This window comes from Euleptes europaea, chromosome 14, assembly GCF_029931775.1.
Source record: "Euleptes europaea isolate rEulEur1 chromosome 14, rEulEur1.hap1, whole genome shotgun sequence".
Classification (NCBI taxonomy): Eukaryota; Metazoa; Chordata; class Lepidosauria; order Squamata; family Sphaerodactylidae; genus Euleptes; species Euleptes europaea.
In genome coordinates this window covers 55,775,583-55,794,331 of record NC_079325.1, presented here as the reverse complement: position 1 = coordinate 55,794,331, position 18,749 = coordinate 55,775,583, and the positions used below count along the sequence as shown (strand labels likewise).

The 18,749-nt window shown below is 50.2% G+C and overlaps 1 protein-coding gene across 4 annotated transcripts in view; it reads right to left on the bottom strand.

Annotated features, from left to right (window-relative positions):
- FUBP3 (far upstream element binding protein 3) overlaps positions 1-18,749 on the bottom strand; it is an 89,771-nt gene that overhangs the window by 10,967 nt on the left and 60,055 nt on the right. For all 4 annotated transcript variants that reach the window (XM_056860547.1, XM_056860549.1, XM_056860548.1 and 1 more), the window contains 4 exons: positions 18,074-18,215; positions 4,761-4,921; positions 4,331-4,404; positions 1,771-1,847 (listed from right to left, as the gene is read on the bottom strand). In XM_056860547.1, the coding sequence (XP_056716525.1) occupies positions 1,771-1,847; positions 4,331-4,404; positions 4,761-4,921; positions 18,074-18,215 (454 nt within the window). The remainder of the gene's footprint in view (positions 1-1,770; positions 1,848-4,330; positions 4,405-4,760; positions 4,922-18,073; positions 18,216-18,749) is intronic.

Sequence of the window (18,749 nt, the reverse complement as noted above, 5' to 3'; positions counted from 1 at the left end):
GGGGCTCACTCAAGACACACACCCCCACCGGCCTTCAGTTCCAATCCGGTCATAATGCTGGGTCGCTGGGATGGCGCGTGGCACTCAGACAGCTTGAAAGCACCATGCGAGCACAGCCATTACCCCTCGGCCAGAATCTTGCGCTCTGTTTGTGCCACAGAGATGACACAGCCCAACAAGGGAGTGGTTTGGGAGGTGGCATTCCACCCACTGCTGGTAGCAAGCAATAGGATATTCTGTCTGCCAGATCAGTGACCCCCCCTCCAACTTGGTGTATGCCAACACATTTCCTAATTGCTTGCTTGCTTCTCAAGTCTTCCTAAAAGGTCGTCACTGCCTCACCTGCTGGGGTAGCCAATTTTTGATCGGCATGTCTCCAAGGCAGCCATTTAGTGGGGGCTCCCACTTCCTCTTCTCCTGAATGAGCATGTCTGTCTGTTGCCTGTGTAGCCCCCCCCCCATATCAGCATCCCCAGGAAGAAGGGAACCCCTCTCCTTCCCTCTGAATTAGAAACACCCAACAGTATCTTTTGCTTGGTGCGTGCCATTCTTAGGTCAGCTGTGCACCTTTCCCTCCCTCTAGCTCTCAACGTGGAAGAACTTTCTAACAGTTAGAGCGGTTCCTCAGTGGAACAGGCTTCCTCGGGAGGTGGTAAGCTCTCATTACCTGGAGGTTTTAAAGAAGAGGCTAGATGGCCATCTATTAGCAATGCTGATTCTATAACCTTAAGCAGATGATGAGAGAGAGGGCATCTTGGCCATCTTCTGGGCATGGAGTAGGGGTCACTGGGGGTGTGGGGGGGAGGTAGTTGTGAATTTCCTGCATTGTGCAGGGGGTTGGACTAGATGACCCTGGTGGTCCCTTCCAACTCTATGATTCTATGTGGTCAGAACACAGCTCCTGAATCAGACTGGGCTCAGCCCTGGAGCCATTTCACACATTTGGCAGCATGAGGGATCACACCACAGGACTGTACTACTTCAGGTGCAGGTGAGATTACCCTGACTGATAATATTCCCAGCAAGCAGCAAAAATAGTATACTGGGAATCTGGGAGCACACAAAAACAAATGTAGGGAGATTCGCAGGGATGGGGGAGAGTTCAATTATCCAACAATCTACTCCCCAAATCGGCAATCTCAAGTTAAAGTCCAGAATTCCAGCACTCATTCTGTGCTGTGAGGTTCTTAGCATTCAGCTGCAAAATGTCAGTGGAATCTTGCAAAGCAGCCACAAAGATTACAATGGCTCTCCCCAGTAGCTTTGTTGTTTATTTCATGTTAGGTAAGCCATCATAACTCTGAAGGTTAACCATTTAATAATGTTTTATGTACTGAATTTAATAGGATCCGGAGAGTTAGAGAAATATACCCTTAAAGCTTTTAATTTGTTACTAAAATGTAACTTTTATTAATGATTGTCATCCAGTTTTGTGGTGTTTTTTATTATGTCTTGTAACGGCCATTGGCCTTATGCAATAAAAACTGAACTGAACAATGGCTCTCCCCAGCACCTGGTGTACAGAGGTAGGCTGCATCTGAATATGGAGGTTCCGTTTAGCTAGCCACTGATGGGCCTATCCTCCATGTATTCTGTCCATTTAGGCTCCGTTTAGCTGGCTAAACCACAGTCAAAACCGTCCAATTTATCTTGCAGCAGTGAATTCCACACACTGCAGGAAAAAAATGACTCTGCTTAGTCTCGTCCCGATTCTTCTACTGCTCGACTGCCCGCCGCCTCCCCCCAGTTCTGTAGCCCCAATAAACTTACTTGGAACCTGCTGTCCAGGCTGCTGCCACGTCTGGTAAGTGCCACCCCAACTCTGCGTCATGAATGCCTGAGGACCGCTGTGGAGGACAAAGCAAGAGGGTCGGTGAAGCAGGACAGACACTAGTGCAAAATGCACACTGGGTTGCACAGCGAACCATCATCAGTGCTCACCAAGATGCAAGACAGTAACCTTAACACCAATGCGTAACACGAGCGCCATGTTCAGTCCCAAGCAGCGCCTGGATCAGGAGGATGTTGGCCTCGACAGATTACAGGAGCCGAGAAGCAAGCCCACCCGAACACTATCCCTACCCAAAGAAAGTCTGCCTGGCAGGAATGAATGCGTTTGATGTTTGGAATGCGCAGCTTGCCTTCGTCCTTCATATGCAGATGGGCTTACTTGCTCATTTAGGCTCACAGAGCCCACCCTATTTAGAAGGCTCACACATGAAGCTGCCTTATACTGAATCAGGCCAGGGGTCCATCAAGGTCAGTATTGTCTGCTCAGACTGGCAGTGGCTCTCCACGATTTTATGTAGAGGTCTTTCACATCACTTTCTAAATGATCTTTTTTGGAGATGCCGGGGATTGATCCCGGGACCTTCTGCATGCCAAGCAGATGCTTTACCACCGAGCCAGGGAAAAGCGGCTACTCACTGGCTGGGCCCTGTTCCCCGAAGTGGCACCATCCAAATCAGATAATGGTACAGGGAGGCGGGAGAGACCAGACATATTTCTCAGGCACTGGTGCGAAAAGCAGGTCTAATCCCCCACCCCAAAAAAACTAGGCATGGCTTACCTGTCAACTGAACAGGGTGGGGAAGCTGCCTGCCCTGTGCCCCCCCCCCCAATATACCCCTCTAGTATGATAGGCAATTCACCATAACCACACAGGCAGAGGTTTTGAATGTTACTGGAGCTGCATTGGAGTAAACAGGCAGGCAGCACTTGATTTCCGTCGTGTGTCCCCCCACGTGCAGTCCTTACTCTCTGTGGGCAAGAGGACCTCTCAAACCAACCCTTGTTCCATTTATTCCTCTTAAAAATGGAACATCCCACATTCTGCTTAAGAGTAAACCACATCATTAACACAAGACATTAGACGAAATAAAACATCACACACTTCAAAGACCAACCGCCCCTGGAAGGATCAACTGCCCCAACACAAAAATAGTCACTTCTACAAGAAGCCCAGCAGACTTATCAACCTCCCAGAGACTGTCATGATGTAACCCCCACCACACACAATCAAATTCCACAGTCCAAGTAGGAACCCAGGTAGCAGTTATATTTATTTACTCATTTATTTAAAACATATGGTAGCCGCCTTTCTTCCTTATGGAGCTCAAGGCGGTCTACAATATAGATAACACAGAATAAAATACATTAAAACATCATAATAAAAATTTAAAGCCACAACTCAGGACTGCTCTTAAGTTGTTCCGCAATTATGGGGCTGCCACTGAAAAGGCCCTCTCTCCTGTACCCACCCAAACATTACCCAGTTACCCAAGAGATGGCAACCAAAACAGGGAGGGGTGAGTTTCCAGCAGCAGCAGCACCACCACCATTTCTCTGATACCTTTAAGGCATCCTCCCAGATCCTCCCTTGAGTTCTGAAGCTCCCCCCCATTTCTTAAATGACTCCACACATCTCCCTTGTTGCTCCTTGTGCCCAAAACTCCCTCCTGGAACACCTCTGCCATGCCAACCAGCCCCTTACCCCCCATCTACTGCTAACACTGAGTCTGCAGACCACTGTGGCTATGCGGCAGAATACAGGTTCTCCATGCAGAAAGTCCCAGGTTCAGTCCCCGGCATCTCCAGTTAAAGGATCACCAGCAACAGGGGTTGGAGAAGACCTCCCTCTGCCCAAGACCCTGAAGGGCTGCCGCCGCTCAAGAGTAGAAAATAACCAAGCTAGACGCACTGACTCAGGATACCGGACAGCACACCCGTAGATTATGGTCCTTGGCTTAGTGGCAGGGCAACTGCTCTGTATGCAGAAGGTCCCACGTTCAAGTCCCATGCTCTCAGGTAGCAAGCACTAGGGATGACCCTTCTCTGCCTCAGCAGCTGCCAGTCAGAGTAGGTAATACTGAGCTAAATGGACCAATGGTCAGGAATTGTATAAAAGAGCTCCATCTGCTCCTAACAAAATGGCCAGATGCAAAGTACACGAGCACAGGAGGGTCCACGGCTCAAGGGTGGAGCCACCCACTCTGATTTAGGAAACCCCAGGATCAACTGCCGGCACTTCTAATTAAAGTATCCCAGGTATGAGGGTGGGGGGAGACTTCTCTTTGCCACGGTCCACTGCCAACGTGAAGCTTGATGAATCAATGAGCGGAATGCACATTCTTCCTCTGCTGGTTCTCTTCCCCCCTCCCACGGCTCCCCACATGAAATTTTATATTGCAGGGACTGCTCAATTTATTTTTTACAGCGAAAGCCCAACCACGCCCAATGAAGATGCTGTGCAATATGCCCACAAAGATAATAAACTGGGGTGGGGAGAACTGCATTCAAGGGCTATGAGAAGGCAAGCAGGAAAGCTTACTTTTGATGAGGCGTAGCAGGCGGCTGGCTGAAGGGGCTCTGCCCAAAGCCTCCAGGGCCCCCCAGGCTAGTACCCTGTCAAAAGAAAAGGCAGGGGTGGAGGGGAGAGAAATGAGGCTTACAGCATGCTGTCAAAAAGGTCTCAACATCATGGTTTATTTTTTTTAAGCCCCAAAGGTAATTTGGACTTTTGGATTTCCACAGTATGGCTTTGGGTAAGTAACCATCTCAAACACGGCATGACGGGAATGGCAGTAATCACCCAGCCTAGCCCTTTGGTGGAACTCCTTCCACCTTTGCTCCCTGATGTATCGAGTACGGCAAGCAAGGTATGACCTCGTGGGGTGTTTGCTCTCACTTGGCGGTTTCGGGACCACAGGCCTTCGAATAGGGTGGAGCTGAGAAACCTGAGAGCCCTGCGCTGTACTCACGCCAACTTTCTCGTCTATGAGATGTCTGGCAAGCTCGATCTGCTGGGGGACTCCCCGAATGGTGAATATCCGCACGTTGGGGTCCGTGTTGGGAGGTGGGTTCCTCTGAAGTTCCACGTGGGCTCCAGACTGCTGGTTTATGCTCTTGATGTTCTCCCCACCTGCGGAAAAAGTGATAAAAGGGGGCAGAGAAAGGAGAGAGGGAGAACTGAGTTGCTTTCATCATTTGCTTTATTTTATGTCCAATCGTAATTCGGAGGGGGAGGACCTCCTGCGGCCTGAGCTCGCAGATGCTGATGCCTCCCAAGCAGACACCAGGGGGGCCTGGAAAGGAAGGAACCGGAACACCAGCCAGCTGCCTTGAAGCTCAACCTCTGCCCTCTCCTTGCAGGTAACCTTTTAAACCCTTAGCTGCCCCGAGGCATGACCCTACGGCACAAGCAGAACCACAAAGGGCTCCGGGCTTGGAGCTGGGAAGAAGGTCTGCTGGCAGAGAGACTGTACTTCCACTGGGGAGCAAAGCGACATATAAATAAGCTGGTTGCCTACAACAGGGCTTCTTACACTTTTTCCACTTGTGACCCCTTGTAAGCTCTAGCCCTGCGGCAAACCCATAAACAGATTTCAGCAGACGGCAAATCCACGAAAGCAGTTTTATTGGTTAGAATCGACAGGTTTCAGAAGCCATATTCAAAAGGACACTAGGAAGGGTCAAAGGCAAGGCACATAGCATATATGGGAGAGCAAAAGGAGATAACCGGTTACCCAGGCAAACCCCCCCCCTCCAACAGGCAGGAAGGAGCACTCGGCGATTCCCACAGTATGGGAATCTATGAAGACTAAACACAAGGCTTAGACTGGCCTTGGACAGAATAGCACAACAGCACATGGAAGCAGCACAACAACACTACCACATACCATCCTCATGGCCTGCTCCTGACATTCTGCCCCCCTAAAGACCCCCCTTCACCCTCCCAGCATGGGTTTGTGAAGGTAGGCGGCATGGAATTCTTGTACCAAGCGGGGGGCGGAGACATCACAGGCGCGCACCCATTCATCCTGGGCGGGACCAAAATAATTACAGCGGACCAGGTATTGAAGGGTACCATAGCGAATGCGAGAATCCAGTATTTTAGCTACTTCAAAATGTTCCTCCCCGCCCCCCCACCATTTCAGGCACTTCGGGTTGTGGCTCAGGATGCCATTTTTGGGAAGGAATGTACGGTTTTAAAAGACTGACATGGAACACAGGATGAATTCTCCGTAGAGACTTGGCCAAGGAGAGTTCTACAATCACTGGATTAATAACCCGGGAAATGGGGAACGGACCCACGTACTTGGCACTGAGTTTATCGCACGGGTGGGTGGATCGTAGGTTCTTGGTGGACAGATAGACGAGATCCCCCACCTTGCATTCCTTACCGGGGGAGCGATGTTTGTCAGCCTGAGCCTTGTACTTTCGTTTGGCTCGCTCCAGATTTTTAACCAGCTTTTGCCAGGTTGTTTGAATGGAACACACCCATTCGGCCACGTCAGCTCCCCCCTCCTCCTCAGAAACATCAACATGACCAGCGGGGCCAAACTCTTTACCATGGACAACCTGGAAAGGGCTCAACCCTGTGGATTGGTGAACCGAATTATTATAAGCATATTCAGCAAAAGGCAACAGGTCTACCCAATCATCTTGATGGTAATTAACATAACAGCGTAAATAGCATTCCAACACCGCATTCACCCGTTCAGTTTGACCATCCATTTGGGGATGGAAGGCACTAGACAGTCCTTGTTCTACTCCGACCAACCTGAGAAAAGCCTTCCAAAATTTGGCCACGAAATTTGAACCCCTGTCCGTCACTATCTTGCGCGGAAAGGAATGGAGATGGAAGACATGTGACACAAAGAGGCGGGCCAATTTCGGGGCGGAAGGGATACCTGCGCAGGGTACAAGATGCACCTGTTTCGAAAACAGATCAGTAATCACCCAAAGAACTGTCTTTCCCCCACTAGGGGGTAGGTCCGTCATGAAGTCCATTGCAATCACTTCCCATGGTTTTGAGGGAGTCTCTAACGGTTCAAAAGTCCCGGCGGTTTGCCCTGAGATCGTTTGGCTGCTGCACATAAGGGGCAGCTGCGGATGAAGGTGTCCACATTTGACCACATGCCCGCCCACCAAAACTGTCTCCGTAGCAAATGCAATGTCTTGAGAAATCCGAAATGTCCTGCAGTCTTGGCGCCATGAACCAAACCCAAAACCTCCCCCCGCAACACTTCCGGAACATACAATTTAGAATCTTTGTACCAAAATTCCCCGCGTTTAATTAGAGTATCTGGAAGGGCCTGTGAGGAAAGTTCCACTTGATAACTGTGAAGAAGAGTCTCCTTAAAGGAATCAGTCAGTCCTTCCACCCCCTCTGGTGTTGTGCCGGCGGGCAGCTGGACCGGGGATGGAGACGACACAGGTGCAGGGAGTGACTGAATGGTGCGCTCAGGTCCCCGCACCTAGGGAACCGTGCGCTCAGGTCCCCGCACCGTGGCTGTCAGTCGCTCAGGGGGAGGAGGAAGCGAGGCGGGTGGCGCTGCCGGCTTATCCGGGCTTGGGGCTTCCCCTCTCACCAAAAGTGGCAGCGGTGGGGATCGGGTCTGAGAACGGGTTTGTACGGCTAAGGTGGGCAATAGACCTCATTGGGCAGGGGTGAAGAGCGACTCTGTGGGCCGATCAACCTTGGTGGGATATTGGGGAAGTCTGGATAAAGCGTCAGCCAGAAGGTTTTGCTTCCCTGGTACATATTTTAGGACGAATCAAAATTGGGCAAAGAAGTCCGCACGTGCTTCGCGGACAGCTTGCGAGCCCCCGTTAGGGCCTCTAGGTTTTTGTGATCAGACCACACTTCAAAAGGCACCTTGGAACCCTCTAAAAACTGCCTCCACACTGTCAGGGCATGCTTTACCGCAGCGGCTTCCTTTTCCCAAACGGCCCAATTGAGTTCGGACTGAGTGAACTTTTTAGAAAAATAAGCACACGGATGCAAGTGCCCATCCTCTCCCCGCTGCAGGAGCGCACCCCCCCATCGCTACGTTGGAAGCGTCTACGTGCACTACAAATGGTTGATTGCAGTCTGGGTGCTGCAAAACAGGTTTGGATGTAAAAAGCTGCTTAAGACTATCGAAGGCGGCTTGACACTGGGGGGTCCACTCCACCGGGGCATTGGGTAAAGTGGCTGTATTCCCCTTTCCCTTAGTCTTAAGGAGGTTCGTGATGGGTAGCGCGATCTGAGTGAAATGTGGGAGGAATGCCCTGTAAAAATTCGCGAACCTGAGAAATCTTTGGACCTGTTTACGGGTAGAGGGTGGTTCCCAACTGAGCACCGCTTGCACCTTTTCAGGATCCATAGTCAGTCCCTGGTGCGAGATAATATATCTTAGGAAAGTCAATTGCTTTTTATGGAACTCGCATTTAGACACTTTAGCATACAGCTGATTGTCTGAGACGTTGCAACACCTCTCGAACCAAGGCAACATGCTCATCCACGGTTTTAGAGTAAATGAGACTATCATCTAAATAGACCACCACTCCTTTAAACAGTAGATCATGGAGGATCTCATTAATGAGTTGCATGAAGACCCCCGGGGCCCCTTTTAATCCAAAAGGCATCACCATAAATTCGAACATCCCAAAGCAACTGGAAAAGGCTGTCAGAGATTCATCCCCCTCCCGGCTTCTGACTCTGTAATAAGCCTCGACTAAGTCCAATTTGGTGAAAATGTGTCCCTCCTTCAATTGTCCCAAGAGATCAGAAATGAGGGGTATGGGATAAGCATTCGTTTAACAGCACTGAGTTTTCGAAAGTCAATACACAAACCTCCTGTTTTCTTATGCACGAAGAAAGCCGGTGCCGAATAGGGCGTGGTGGAGGGTCAGATGAAACCACGAGCCAAGTTCTTGTCTAAGAATTCGTGGAGCACCGTCCGTTCCGTAGGACTCATTGGGTAGATCTTACTCTTTGGCAGTTTTCCATTCCCCACCACATCAATAGCACAGTCCGTCCGGCGGTGGGGGAGGGGGTAACACATCACACTCCTGCACATTAAACACGTCTGCAAAGTCCTTATATTCGGGCGGCACTTGGGTCGGACTGGAGGTGTCCGAGGCCAGGGCAGGAGTTGGTTTGATTACGGTTTTAACGGCCACTTCATATCGGTGTAACTCACACTGCGGGCTATTGAACGTTAAAGTCTCAGCTTCCCAGTCTATGATGGGACTGTGTCCTTTGAGCCAATTTGCTCCTAACACCACAGCATATCGAACATTGGGCACAATAGTAAAGTTGATTTGTTCCCAATGGTGGCCAATTCCCATCGCCACTCCATCAATGCGATGGTCGACTGCCCCCCCCTGAAATCACTGCCATCCATTTGAGCAAATTGAACAGGTGCCGGCAAAGGGACTGATTTCACTTGGAGCGCCTTAAAGGTGGTTTAGTTAATTAACGAGCGGGCACATCCAGAGTCTATTAAGGCCTTAACTTGTAATTGAGGACCTTTTCTATAATGCCGTAATATCACATGTACATACACAGTCTCTTCTACTTCACTCACCATGAAAGGAGCCTCGGGTTTCGCAGGAATATCTGCGGAGGTCTGCGGTATCGCTCCCTCTACCGCAGACCCAGTCCGTTTTTTGGCTGTTCGAGGGAGACTCCAAGTTAAGGGCTGGGGAGTTCCAGTGGTCACCCTCCTCTGAAGAAGCGGAGCTGCCCTCCCCAGGAGTAGTAACTGTAATCCTGGACCCTGACAGGTCCGCTGGCGAAAGGTCCGTTGTCACTTCTCCGATGTGCAGAGCTGGGGGCGCTTTTCGTCTTGGAGCGATGCTCCGCTCGGCTGCGGTGCCTCTCCCCCGAGCGCGTCCTCTCCTGCGAGGAGTCCCCTCTGGCTTGGGAGTGGGACTCGGCAGTCCCGGACATGACAGACAAGTGGCAGCGAAGTGACCCTTGGCACCGCAAACGAGGCAGGCTCCCCTTTGAAACCGCAACACTCGGTCTTGTGGAGGTAGAGCCGGCCTCCGCGGGGCCTGAGGAGCAGCAGGTTTGGGAGGGTTTTTCTGGCTTCCCCCCTCCCTGGCCTGCCGTCGGGCAAGGGAAATAAACTGGCGGCGGCTTTCCACTTCCTCCGCCAGTAAAATCCACTCTTCCAAGATGGCTGGGTCTCGCTGCATGTATGCCCAGTTTAGAATCTCAGGATGCAACGCTGCTCGAAAGTAATGCACCCGGGTAGCTTCAGTCCAATCCACTATTTTATTAGCGAGTCTTTGGAACTCATCCGCAAACTCTCGGACTGAGGAGGATCCTTAACTGAGTTGTAGGAGGGCTGCTTTGGCCTTCTCCCCTTGAAATGGATCCTCAAAACGTCTTTTCAACGCTCGCATGAATTCATTAAGCGACCGTATGGAGCGGGCCCGGATATCAAACTGGAGGACCATCCATTCTGCAGCCTTTCCAGTCAAAAGTGAGGAAACGAATCTTACTCAGCTGTCTTTCGTGGGAAAGGAATGCCCTTGTTCTCTCATGTAACTGTCCACTTGGTGTAGGAAACAGGGCAAAGCGTCCGCGGAGCCATCAAATGTCACTCGCAAACGGGGTTGCTTCCACTGCCACGACCGGGACCACAGGCTGGATCGGTCCCACTGGTGGTGGTGCCAGTGGTTGACCAGGGGCCGGCTGCCCCGGAGGCGGTTGCGCCGGGGCCGGCTGCCCCGGAGCCGGCTGCATCGGAGGCTGCTGGCCCGGGGGTTGTTGGCCTGGGACCGGTGCCTGCGCAGGCGCCCCTTGAGTTCGCTGCAGGCGACCGTACTCACACATCAACACGTCCATTTGGTCCTGCATACAGGCCATACGATCCAACAGCTCTCGGTTTTGAAACCTCAAGGCATGGATCTCCTCCTCAGCCCCCCCAGTCCGTCGGGCTTGGCTGACACGGTAGTTCGTATTCCAGTTGCCCTTCTCTGCATATAAGTCCTCCTCCTCCGAATACTCTTGCACATCAGGAGCAAAGGTGAGCAGTTGCCTGCGCGCCATTTCCCGGGGCAGGCCAGGTTCCAGGGAGCCCAAAGAAAATGAGGGGAAAGTCCAGTCCCCCGCTAACTATCAACCGCGCTCCAGTTCCTGCCTTTGCCCGCGCCCGCACGGCGGCCGCATCCAACAGTTGCTCCTCCGCACGCCTCCGGTCAGCGAGCGCTCTGTCCGCCTTGAGTTTGTCAGCGGCGGCAGCCGTCACAATTGGTTTGGCCGCTTGCTCCAAGAGCATCTGGATTTCCTTGTGCTGGCCCAACAGCGGTTGGACCTGTTGAGCCAGATCCGCAGAGGCAGGACCGAATTCAGGAGTTAGTATCTTCTCGACGTCGACCGCCGTCACCGTGGTCAGAGTGAAATCCACAAGAACCAGGACTGTCCTGGCAGCAGCGTTCTGTGCTTCCCAGCGGCATAGGGCGGGATCCGGAACAGTTTGCGGAACGTCTTCCCCCTGAGCCCCCGCCATTGGGGAACAGAACTCAGGCCCCTGAATTGGGGCCGCCGACTCCTGTTGCGTCCCGCGGAGCGTAAGATCAGCGAACAACCGAGTTAGGAGAGCAAAGTCCTCTTGCGCCAACCGGGCCTCCTCCAGCAAAGTATCTAGCCCCAAAAGGTTGTTGTGGGCATGTAGATCAGCGTCCTGAGTCCTCCAGGGGGTCGCCGCTGCCAGGCGACGCCACTGATCAATCACCAGCCCAACCAGCCGGGTGGACTTCGTGTAAGTCTGCTGCGCCTCCTCCAAGACGGCACGCAGAAAGTCGGGGTCCTCGGGGAGCTTGTCCTGCACCCCAAACCGAGGAGACGAGTGACTAGGCGAACCCTCCAGGGCTCCAGCCAAGGTCAGCAAGTAAGGATAGGACTAGTGTCCTAATGTAAACTCTAGCCCTGTGGCAAACCCATAAACAGATTTCAGCAGACGGCAAATCCACGAAAGCAGTTTTATTGGTTAGAATCGACAGGTTTCAGAAGCCATATTCAAAAGGACACTAGTAAGGGTCAAAGGCAAGGCACACAGCATATATGGGAGAGCAAAAGGAGATAACCGGTTACCCAGGCAACCCCCCCCCCTCCAACAGGCAGGAAGGAGCACTCGGCGATTCCCACAGTATGGGAATCTATGAAGACTAAAAACGGGGCTTGGACAGAATAGCACAACAGCACATGGAAGCAGCACATGGAAGCAGCACAACAACACTACCACATACCATCCTCATGGCCTGCTCCTGACACCCCTTTTCGCCCAAGAAATTTTTACACGACCTCGGCTACATAGGTATATAAAATAGGTATATGAATCAAACATTTACTAATAATAAATCATAAAGAAATTTATTTTAAAACAATTCTTTTGTTCTTCTTTTACACATATAATTTTACCATTTACTGTTACCAAATTTTTCACAACCCCCACATTCATTTATGCAACTCCCTATGGGGTCGTGACACACAGTTTAAGAAACTTTGTCCTACAATTCTGATCAGCCACCTCCTGTAAACTTTACGCATATCCTGCACAGGTGATAAGAGTTCTCAAATGGGAAAAAACCAGACAAGACCATTTTAGTCTGCCATATAGGATCCTGTATTATTTTAAGTAATCATATCAAGTAATAATAATAATAATAGCACAACACAGAGAAGGATGATCGAGAACACTTTCCCCCGGATGCACTCATTCTAACTGTAGGGAGATTGAATAGTCAAAAATGGTACCTCTTGGCTTCTGAATTCTGAAATGGCAGCATCTTCGCTAACTCCTGTGCTTGTGCAGACCCAGTCAAAGTGTGCAATAAACAATTGACATGAGTGGATGTGTGAATAGGCCCTTATACAAGCACAAGAGTTATGGAAGAGCAGGGGCACTCGTTTGGAATGCTTCCGCAGGAACGTCACCACAGAACTTTCAGTGGCCAAGTGTGAAGGAAGCAGCCTTCTGCGGTCCTCCTCCTGAATTCACCATTATCACCAGAGCAGCTATCACTGAACGACTGCAGCAGTGCTTCCCATTTCTGGACAGGTGAGTCTCGCTTCTCCGCCCACACTGCCCAAGTTAACACGAGGCACGCTTCTCTCCTACCTTGCTTGCTGCTGGAATGGGCAACTGTGAAAACTGCCTCCCCTCTGTGGAGCCCACCTGCTGTGTTTCAGTCTAAGTCACTGGGGCATGCATTTCCATTGGGAGGAGGCAGATCTAGAGCGGGAACTCTCACAAACAGTGGGCAGCCTTCTCAAAAGGACAGAACGGTTCTGTGGTGTCCACACTGGGGAAAACTAGAAGTCACTGGATTCAAGTGGATCCCTGTGCTGAGTCACACTGCCTTCTACTTGAACCAGACCCTCGGTCCATCAAGGTCAGTATTGTCTACTCCAGCTGGCAGTCACTGTCCAGGGTCTAAGGTAAAAAGGTCTCTCCATCACCTGGTCCTTTGAACTGGAGAAGACAGGGATTGAGCCTGGGATCTTCCGCATGCCAAGCAGATGCTCTGTCACTGAGCCACAGCCCATTCCCAGTCTCTACATCAGAAATAGCCAGGACCAGTAGAGGAAAATGCAGAATGGTAAAATTAGTAGAACAGAGGCAGACGGCCTCCTGGGATATCTGGGGGGGACAGGACTTTGGGTTCACAGGACACTTTGTTTTATTCACAATAATGAGCACCACCACACAGCTTTGTCCATTAACATGCTTCAAAGAAAACTGATACCCATCTTTCTTGAACAAGACCCCCCACCTTCGCCTACCAATGCATGCTCCTTAAAATGAGCAAATACAAATGGCTTGTAATAGGGAGGAGCAAGACCAATGAAAGTTTGGTTAGACTCAGCAGCCAAAAGGAGAGTGAGAAAAAAAGACACACACACACTGGGGGAGGGGGAGTCCTGGTCTCTTAATGAAATTTGCTTAACAAAGGCTTCAACTGCAGCTACAATGGCTGAATTCTCTCTTTTTGGAATTTCACACAAAGTTGGAGGTTAACCTTCATTGAAGCAGACCAAAAGGGGGTGTGGAGGTGCCATACGTGGCATGACCCCTCTCTCTCCCCCTTCCCCTCAATCCTAGATGGGGCCACCAGCTGAAATCTAAGACCGGCAAAGGGGCAATCTGTTGACTATGGAGTGGACAGAACCAATTAGCAAGCATCTGCAACCAGGTGCCCATCCAATAGGGATATGTAGTCAAACAATTTAAGATGCTCCTTCCTGGTCACCACGCACCCCTTCCCCCCCATGCACTGGTGACAGGCAATTCCTCCTTGCTCCAAACTGACAGCTGTTGCTGCTCTGGGCCAGGAGAACATAAGCTGGTCTACGCAACTAGTAGATCACACAGCCCAAAAGGCTCCTGGCTTGGAGCTGGGAGGTCTGTTGGCAGAGAAAGGGGAGGAGAGGAGCACATAAATAAGCAGTTCTGACTTCATTTCCAACTGCAGGTACGCATGTATTTGCAGGCCTCCAGCACAGAGAAAATTAGTCCAGCCTACATATACCCGCCCACTCCATACACACTGTAGTTTTTAATACAGACAATTCACTTAAGCATACAGTTTGAACAGTTACAGTTCAGGAATAGCTGGACCACACAACAAGCCGTTGGGCAGAGAACAGATAAAAGTAGGTTTAATTTTTTTTTAAAGTGGGTTTTACTAGAGAATAGGCAAAATATTTTCATTGGGTCGACTCTTGCAAATGGGGAAAAGTGAGCTTGACGATACAAACAAGGATTTGTATTCAGCTCCCCCAAGTTAAATTCTGTAAACCACCACACCACCTTATTGGGTCTCAGGAGGGGGTGAAGAGGGGAGAAAATAAGCGGATTCATTAAACTTTAGCACAAATGATGAGGCAGAATTTATACACAGCTATACCCAACTGTATTCACAGCCACAAACCAAACAATTCAGTTACCTACTGTAGGCACGTTCTGCATTTAGAATTGGTTTCTTGAAATGCTCCGAAATATGTTGTAATTCATTACTGTGGGTTATCTGGTTTGTCACCATATCTCGTAGTCGGGTGGTTGGCCTCCATGCCAACTGTGAAATAAAAAAACCAGGCCAATACAGACAACGCAGGGGTCTCTAACTCCTCGGGGCGTTCTCCACCCTGTAAAGGGGGGGGGGAACCCAATCTGATGGGGACCCAGCAAGCTCCGGAAAGGCATAAAACACAGAAGGCAGCTAAGAGTCAGAGGACAAAGAAGAGTAAAGGAACTAACGCCAGCCTATTCAAACCCCTAACAGCATACCCAGCCATGGAGTGGGCTTTCTTGGGAATGGAATGAAGATTTTTTAAAATCCACCCCGCCCCCTGCAACTTCTCACAGCAGCTTGTTAACTATGAAAACGATTAATGTAGTGATGACTGAAAACATCGTCACAGCCGTGAAAAGCTGCTGAATAAATACTAGGTCTTATTCTGCAGTTAGAACTACTAATTAAAAATTATCACACCATTAATAATAATTATTCCAGTCTTATTTACAGTGAAAATGAAGCAACAGATAAGCCTGAATTCAAAATTTGTTGCCAGCAAGGTGTCAATCAGCAGAAAGGAGAACCTTAAAAATCATTAACCTCTTTGCAGCCAACAAGGCTTTTTCTAAGGAGCGTGAGTGGCAGGCCCTGGCGAAGTCTGGTCTGTCTGTCCCTCTGCCTTGGAGCAAAGGCCTTGATGGGAGGACCTTTGCCCTCCAAGAAGCATTCAGAAGGATTCTCAATGCCAGCCGTTTCCTCCAGGAACAAGAACAGGGAATTGATAAATAGCTATTTACTCAACAATTGCTGCTCGTGTTCCTCCACGCCAATTTAATTTTTGAACAGGGTTTGTTCAGAAGGCGGTCGGTTGTGTGGTCTCGCCCCCACCCTCCAATTATAAGTAAATCCTTACTCATGATCCCACATAGAAGAGTCCCGGCTTTGGTTGCAAACAGCCTACAGCTTTGTCCGAAAGGTACAAAAGAAGCATCGTTTCCTGGGGTGCGAGAACTCGTTTCTTTTGTTACCACCGGTCAAAACAAGTTTTGTGGGTTTGGGAAGCTCTACAAGAAAACAACAACGAACGAAGCCTCCATGGAGATTACAATGGGAGCAGCCTTTGCACAGTGCTGCCAACTCTCTGGTATCCATCTCTGGTCCAACACACCGAGAGCCCTTCCCTTCTGAGCACATGGAAGCCCTCTGGTTCAGGCCTTTGGAGAAGGCAACACGGAACTGCAAACATGATGTCGGCCAGTGCGAGAAGACGTTCACCCCTTCTTGTGAACAAAGTCACCCACTCAGAACATGGTGCCCGTCCACGAGAGTCATTCAACAGGCGCGCTCCATTCTTTAACCTGGGGAGGGGGCAGCAGTGCTTGAACAGGGGGCCCTCCATCTGGATGCAAAATTGTAAAGTAATTAATCAAACAGCACTAAAAGGCAGAGTTGACAAGAGCAGGGCTGGGCCGCATTATCTGTCGAGATTGGTGCGTTTATCATGGAAATCCATCAGGGGCCCACAGTGGCTGCGGTCTGTTTCCAAGTGCTGGCACGCAGGGGGAGGACTGAACAATTGGAGGACGGCCCCCCTTTTTAAAAAAAAGGAAAGCTGCACCCCACAGCTATCCCTAGAGCATGCAGCAGTGGGGGGGGGGGACCAGAGTCCCACCAACAGCTCAGCAAGTCAGCCAAACACTTGCTTTTGGGGGTAGGCAGCAAAAGCAGTTGAGGGCCAAAACGCAGGTTGTCAAGGCAGAGGTTGCTCCGACCTTTGTTCACGGGCACCGACACCGTGTGCCAGCTGGTTCTGTAAGCGATTAGGTGAGATCTTGGTAGCTGTCCTTTGACTCCGATTCCAGAGAACCTTCCAGAAGCAGGAAGATTGCTATAAACAAATGGACCTTTGGCAGCCATTGGTAAGGTGGGGCTGAAGTTGGAGTAACAGTGGGAACATCAGTGCTTCAGACCAAATGCCAGAAAGTCGAATCCCCTGCTTCCTGCAGTGGGCAGGCAGATGCTTCCACAGACAGGGCACAAAGCAGCCTTCCCCTACTGTTGCCCCTCCCCCAGCAACAGGCATTCAGAGCTATACTGTCTCTGATCATGGAGGTTTCATTTATTGAAATTTATATCTCACCCTTTGAAAAAATAAATTTTCCAGAGAGGTTTACAACAAATTTTAAGACGCCATAAAAATAATACTGAAAAGCAATCCAGTGCAATAAAATGTCCAACAAATGAATGATAAAGACAGCAAGCAACAGATGAAATAAACAGCAAAGAAACAGCCTGAATGGGCCAGGCAAAAGAAATGGTTTTCTCCCAAAACTCAGTAAAGGGGAGTGGCCAATCAAACCTGCCCAGGGAGAATAATCCAGTGTTGCCACTGAGCCACCTCAACTGGCAGCTGCTGCCAGATCCATGAATTTGCCAAATGCCCTTTTAAAACTAACCCAGCGTCTGCCTTCGCATCTAGCAGCTGAGAATTATGCCACCATCGTGTTTTGGGTCTATGCCAACAAAATCAATTTGCTATCCGCCATGAGTTCCTATAAATCTAACTGAAGGCTCATGATACAGATTACTGGGTGTGCTGGGCCCAAAGAATATCTAGCAAAGAGGGCTCCAAAGTGGTGCCCACGGGTGCCATGGTACCCACCAGCAGCTTTCCTGGTGCCCGACAAGCATTATTAAAAAATGGGTTGGGCCAGGTGGGGCTCTTGCCCAGCAGGACTTCTGATTGGCTGGACAGATTAAAACAACATGGCTTCCGTGCCAACTGCCAACACTGGTTTCTCTCTCATGCTCCTCTTTCCCAGTGTATTAAATATATATATATATATTTATTACACTTATCCCCTGCACTTGGGCTTCCTCTGCGTGTGTCTCTGCCTCCCACAGTGGCTATTTTGTGCCTGGATCTGTCTCACATGGCAGCCATTTTGTGACTGCCCCCACCACCCTGTGTCAGAATTCCAAAGGTGCCCACAGACTCAAAAAGGTAAGGGACCCCTGATATGGAAATACCAGGCAGTGAAGCTGCAAACTGGCAGACTCTCCCATGCATTGAAGAGCTCCCAGCTGCTGAGCAATGTGGACACAGAAACAGGACATGCGAAGGGGGTGGGGACAGAAAAGGTACGTATGAAAGTTGCTCGTTGGGAAAAGGCCGCAGATCAGGTGTGATTCATTCCAACTTCTCAAAGGAACAGTTCAAGTGACTTTCCTTAACAAGCCAGCAAGGAGGTGCTTCAACGCTCGCGCTGCTCACCTTTGCCAATAACAAGACCACATTTGTCAGCCGGCACCGTGTAGGTGATTTCCTGCACACCTCCAGGAGTCCCGACACTCCAGTCCCCACGACCACGGCCTCTCCCCCGGGCCACAGCAAGGCTTCCAAAACCATCACGTTCCTTCCAGGGAGAAAAGCGGCACACGTCAACATGTTGACAAGCATTAGAAGGTCATTGTTAAGAAGAAGAAGAGTTGGTTTTTATATGCCGACTTTCTCTAACACTTAAGGAAGAATCAAACCGGCTTACAATCACCTTCCCCTCCCCACAACCGACACCCTGTGAGGTAGGTGAGGCTGAGAGAGCTCTAAGAGAACTGTGACTAGCCCAAGGTCACCCAGCTGGCTTCATGTGCACGAGTGGGGAAACCAACCCGGTTCACCAGATTAGCGTCCACCGCTCATGTGGAGGAGTGGGGAATCAAACCTGGTTCTCCAGATCAGACTCCACTGCTCCAAACCACCGCTCTTAAACACTACACCACGCTGGCTCCATGGAGGAGCATTACTACTACCAGACGAAGAAGAGTTGGTTTTTATAACCCCATTTTCTCAACCTTTAAGGAGTCGCAAAGCAGCTTACAATCACCTTCCCTTCCTCTCCCCACAAGAGACACCTTGTGAGGTAGGTGGGACTGAGAGAGTTCGGAGCGAA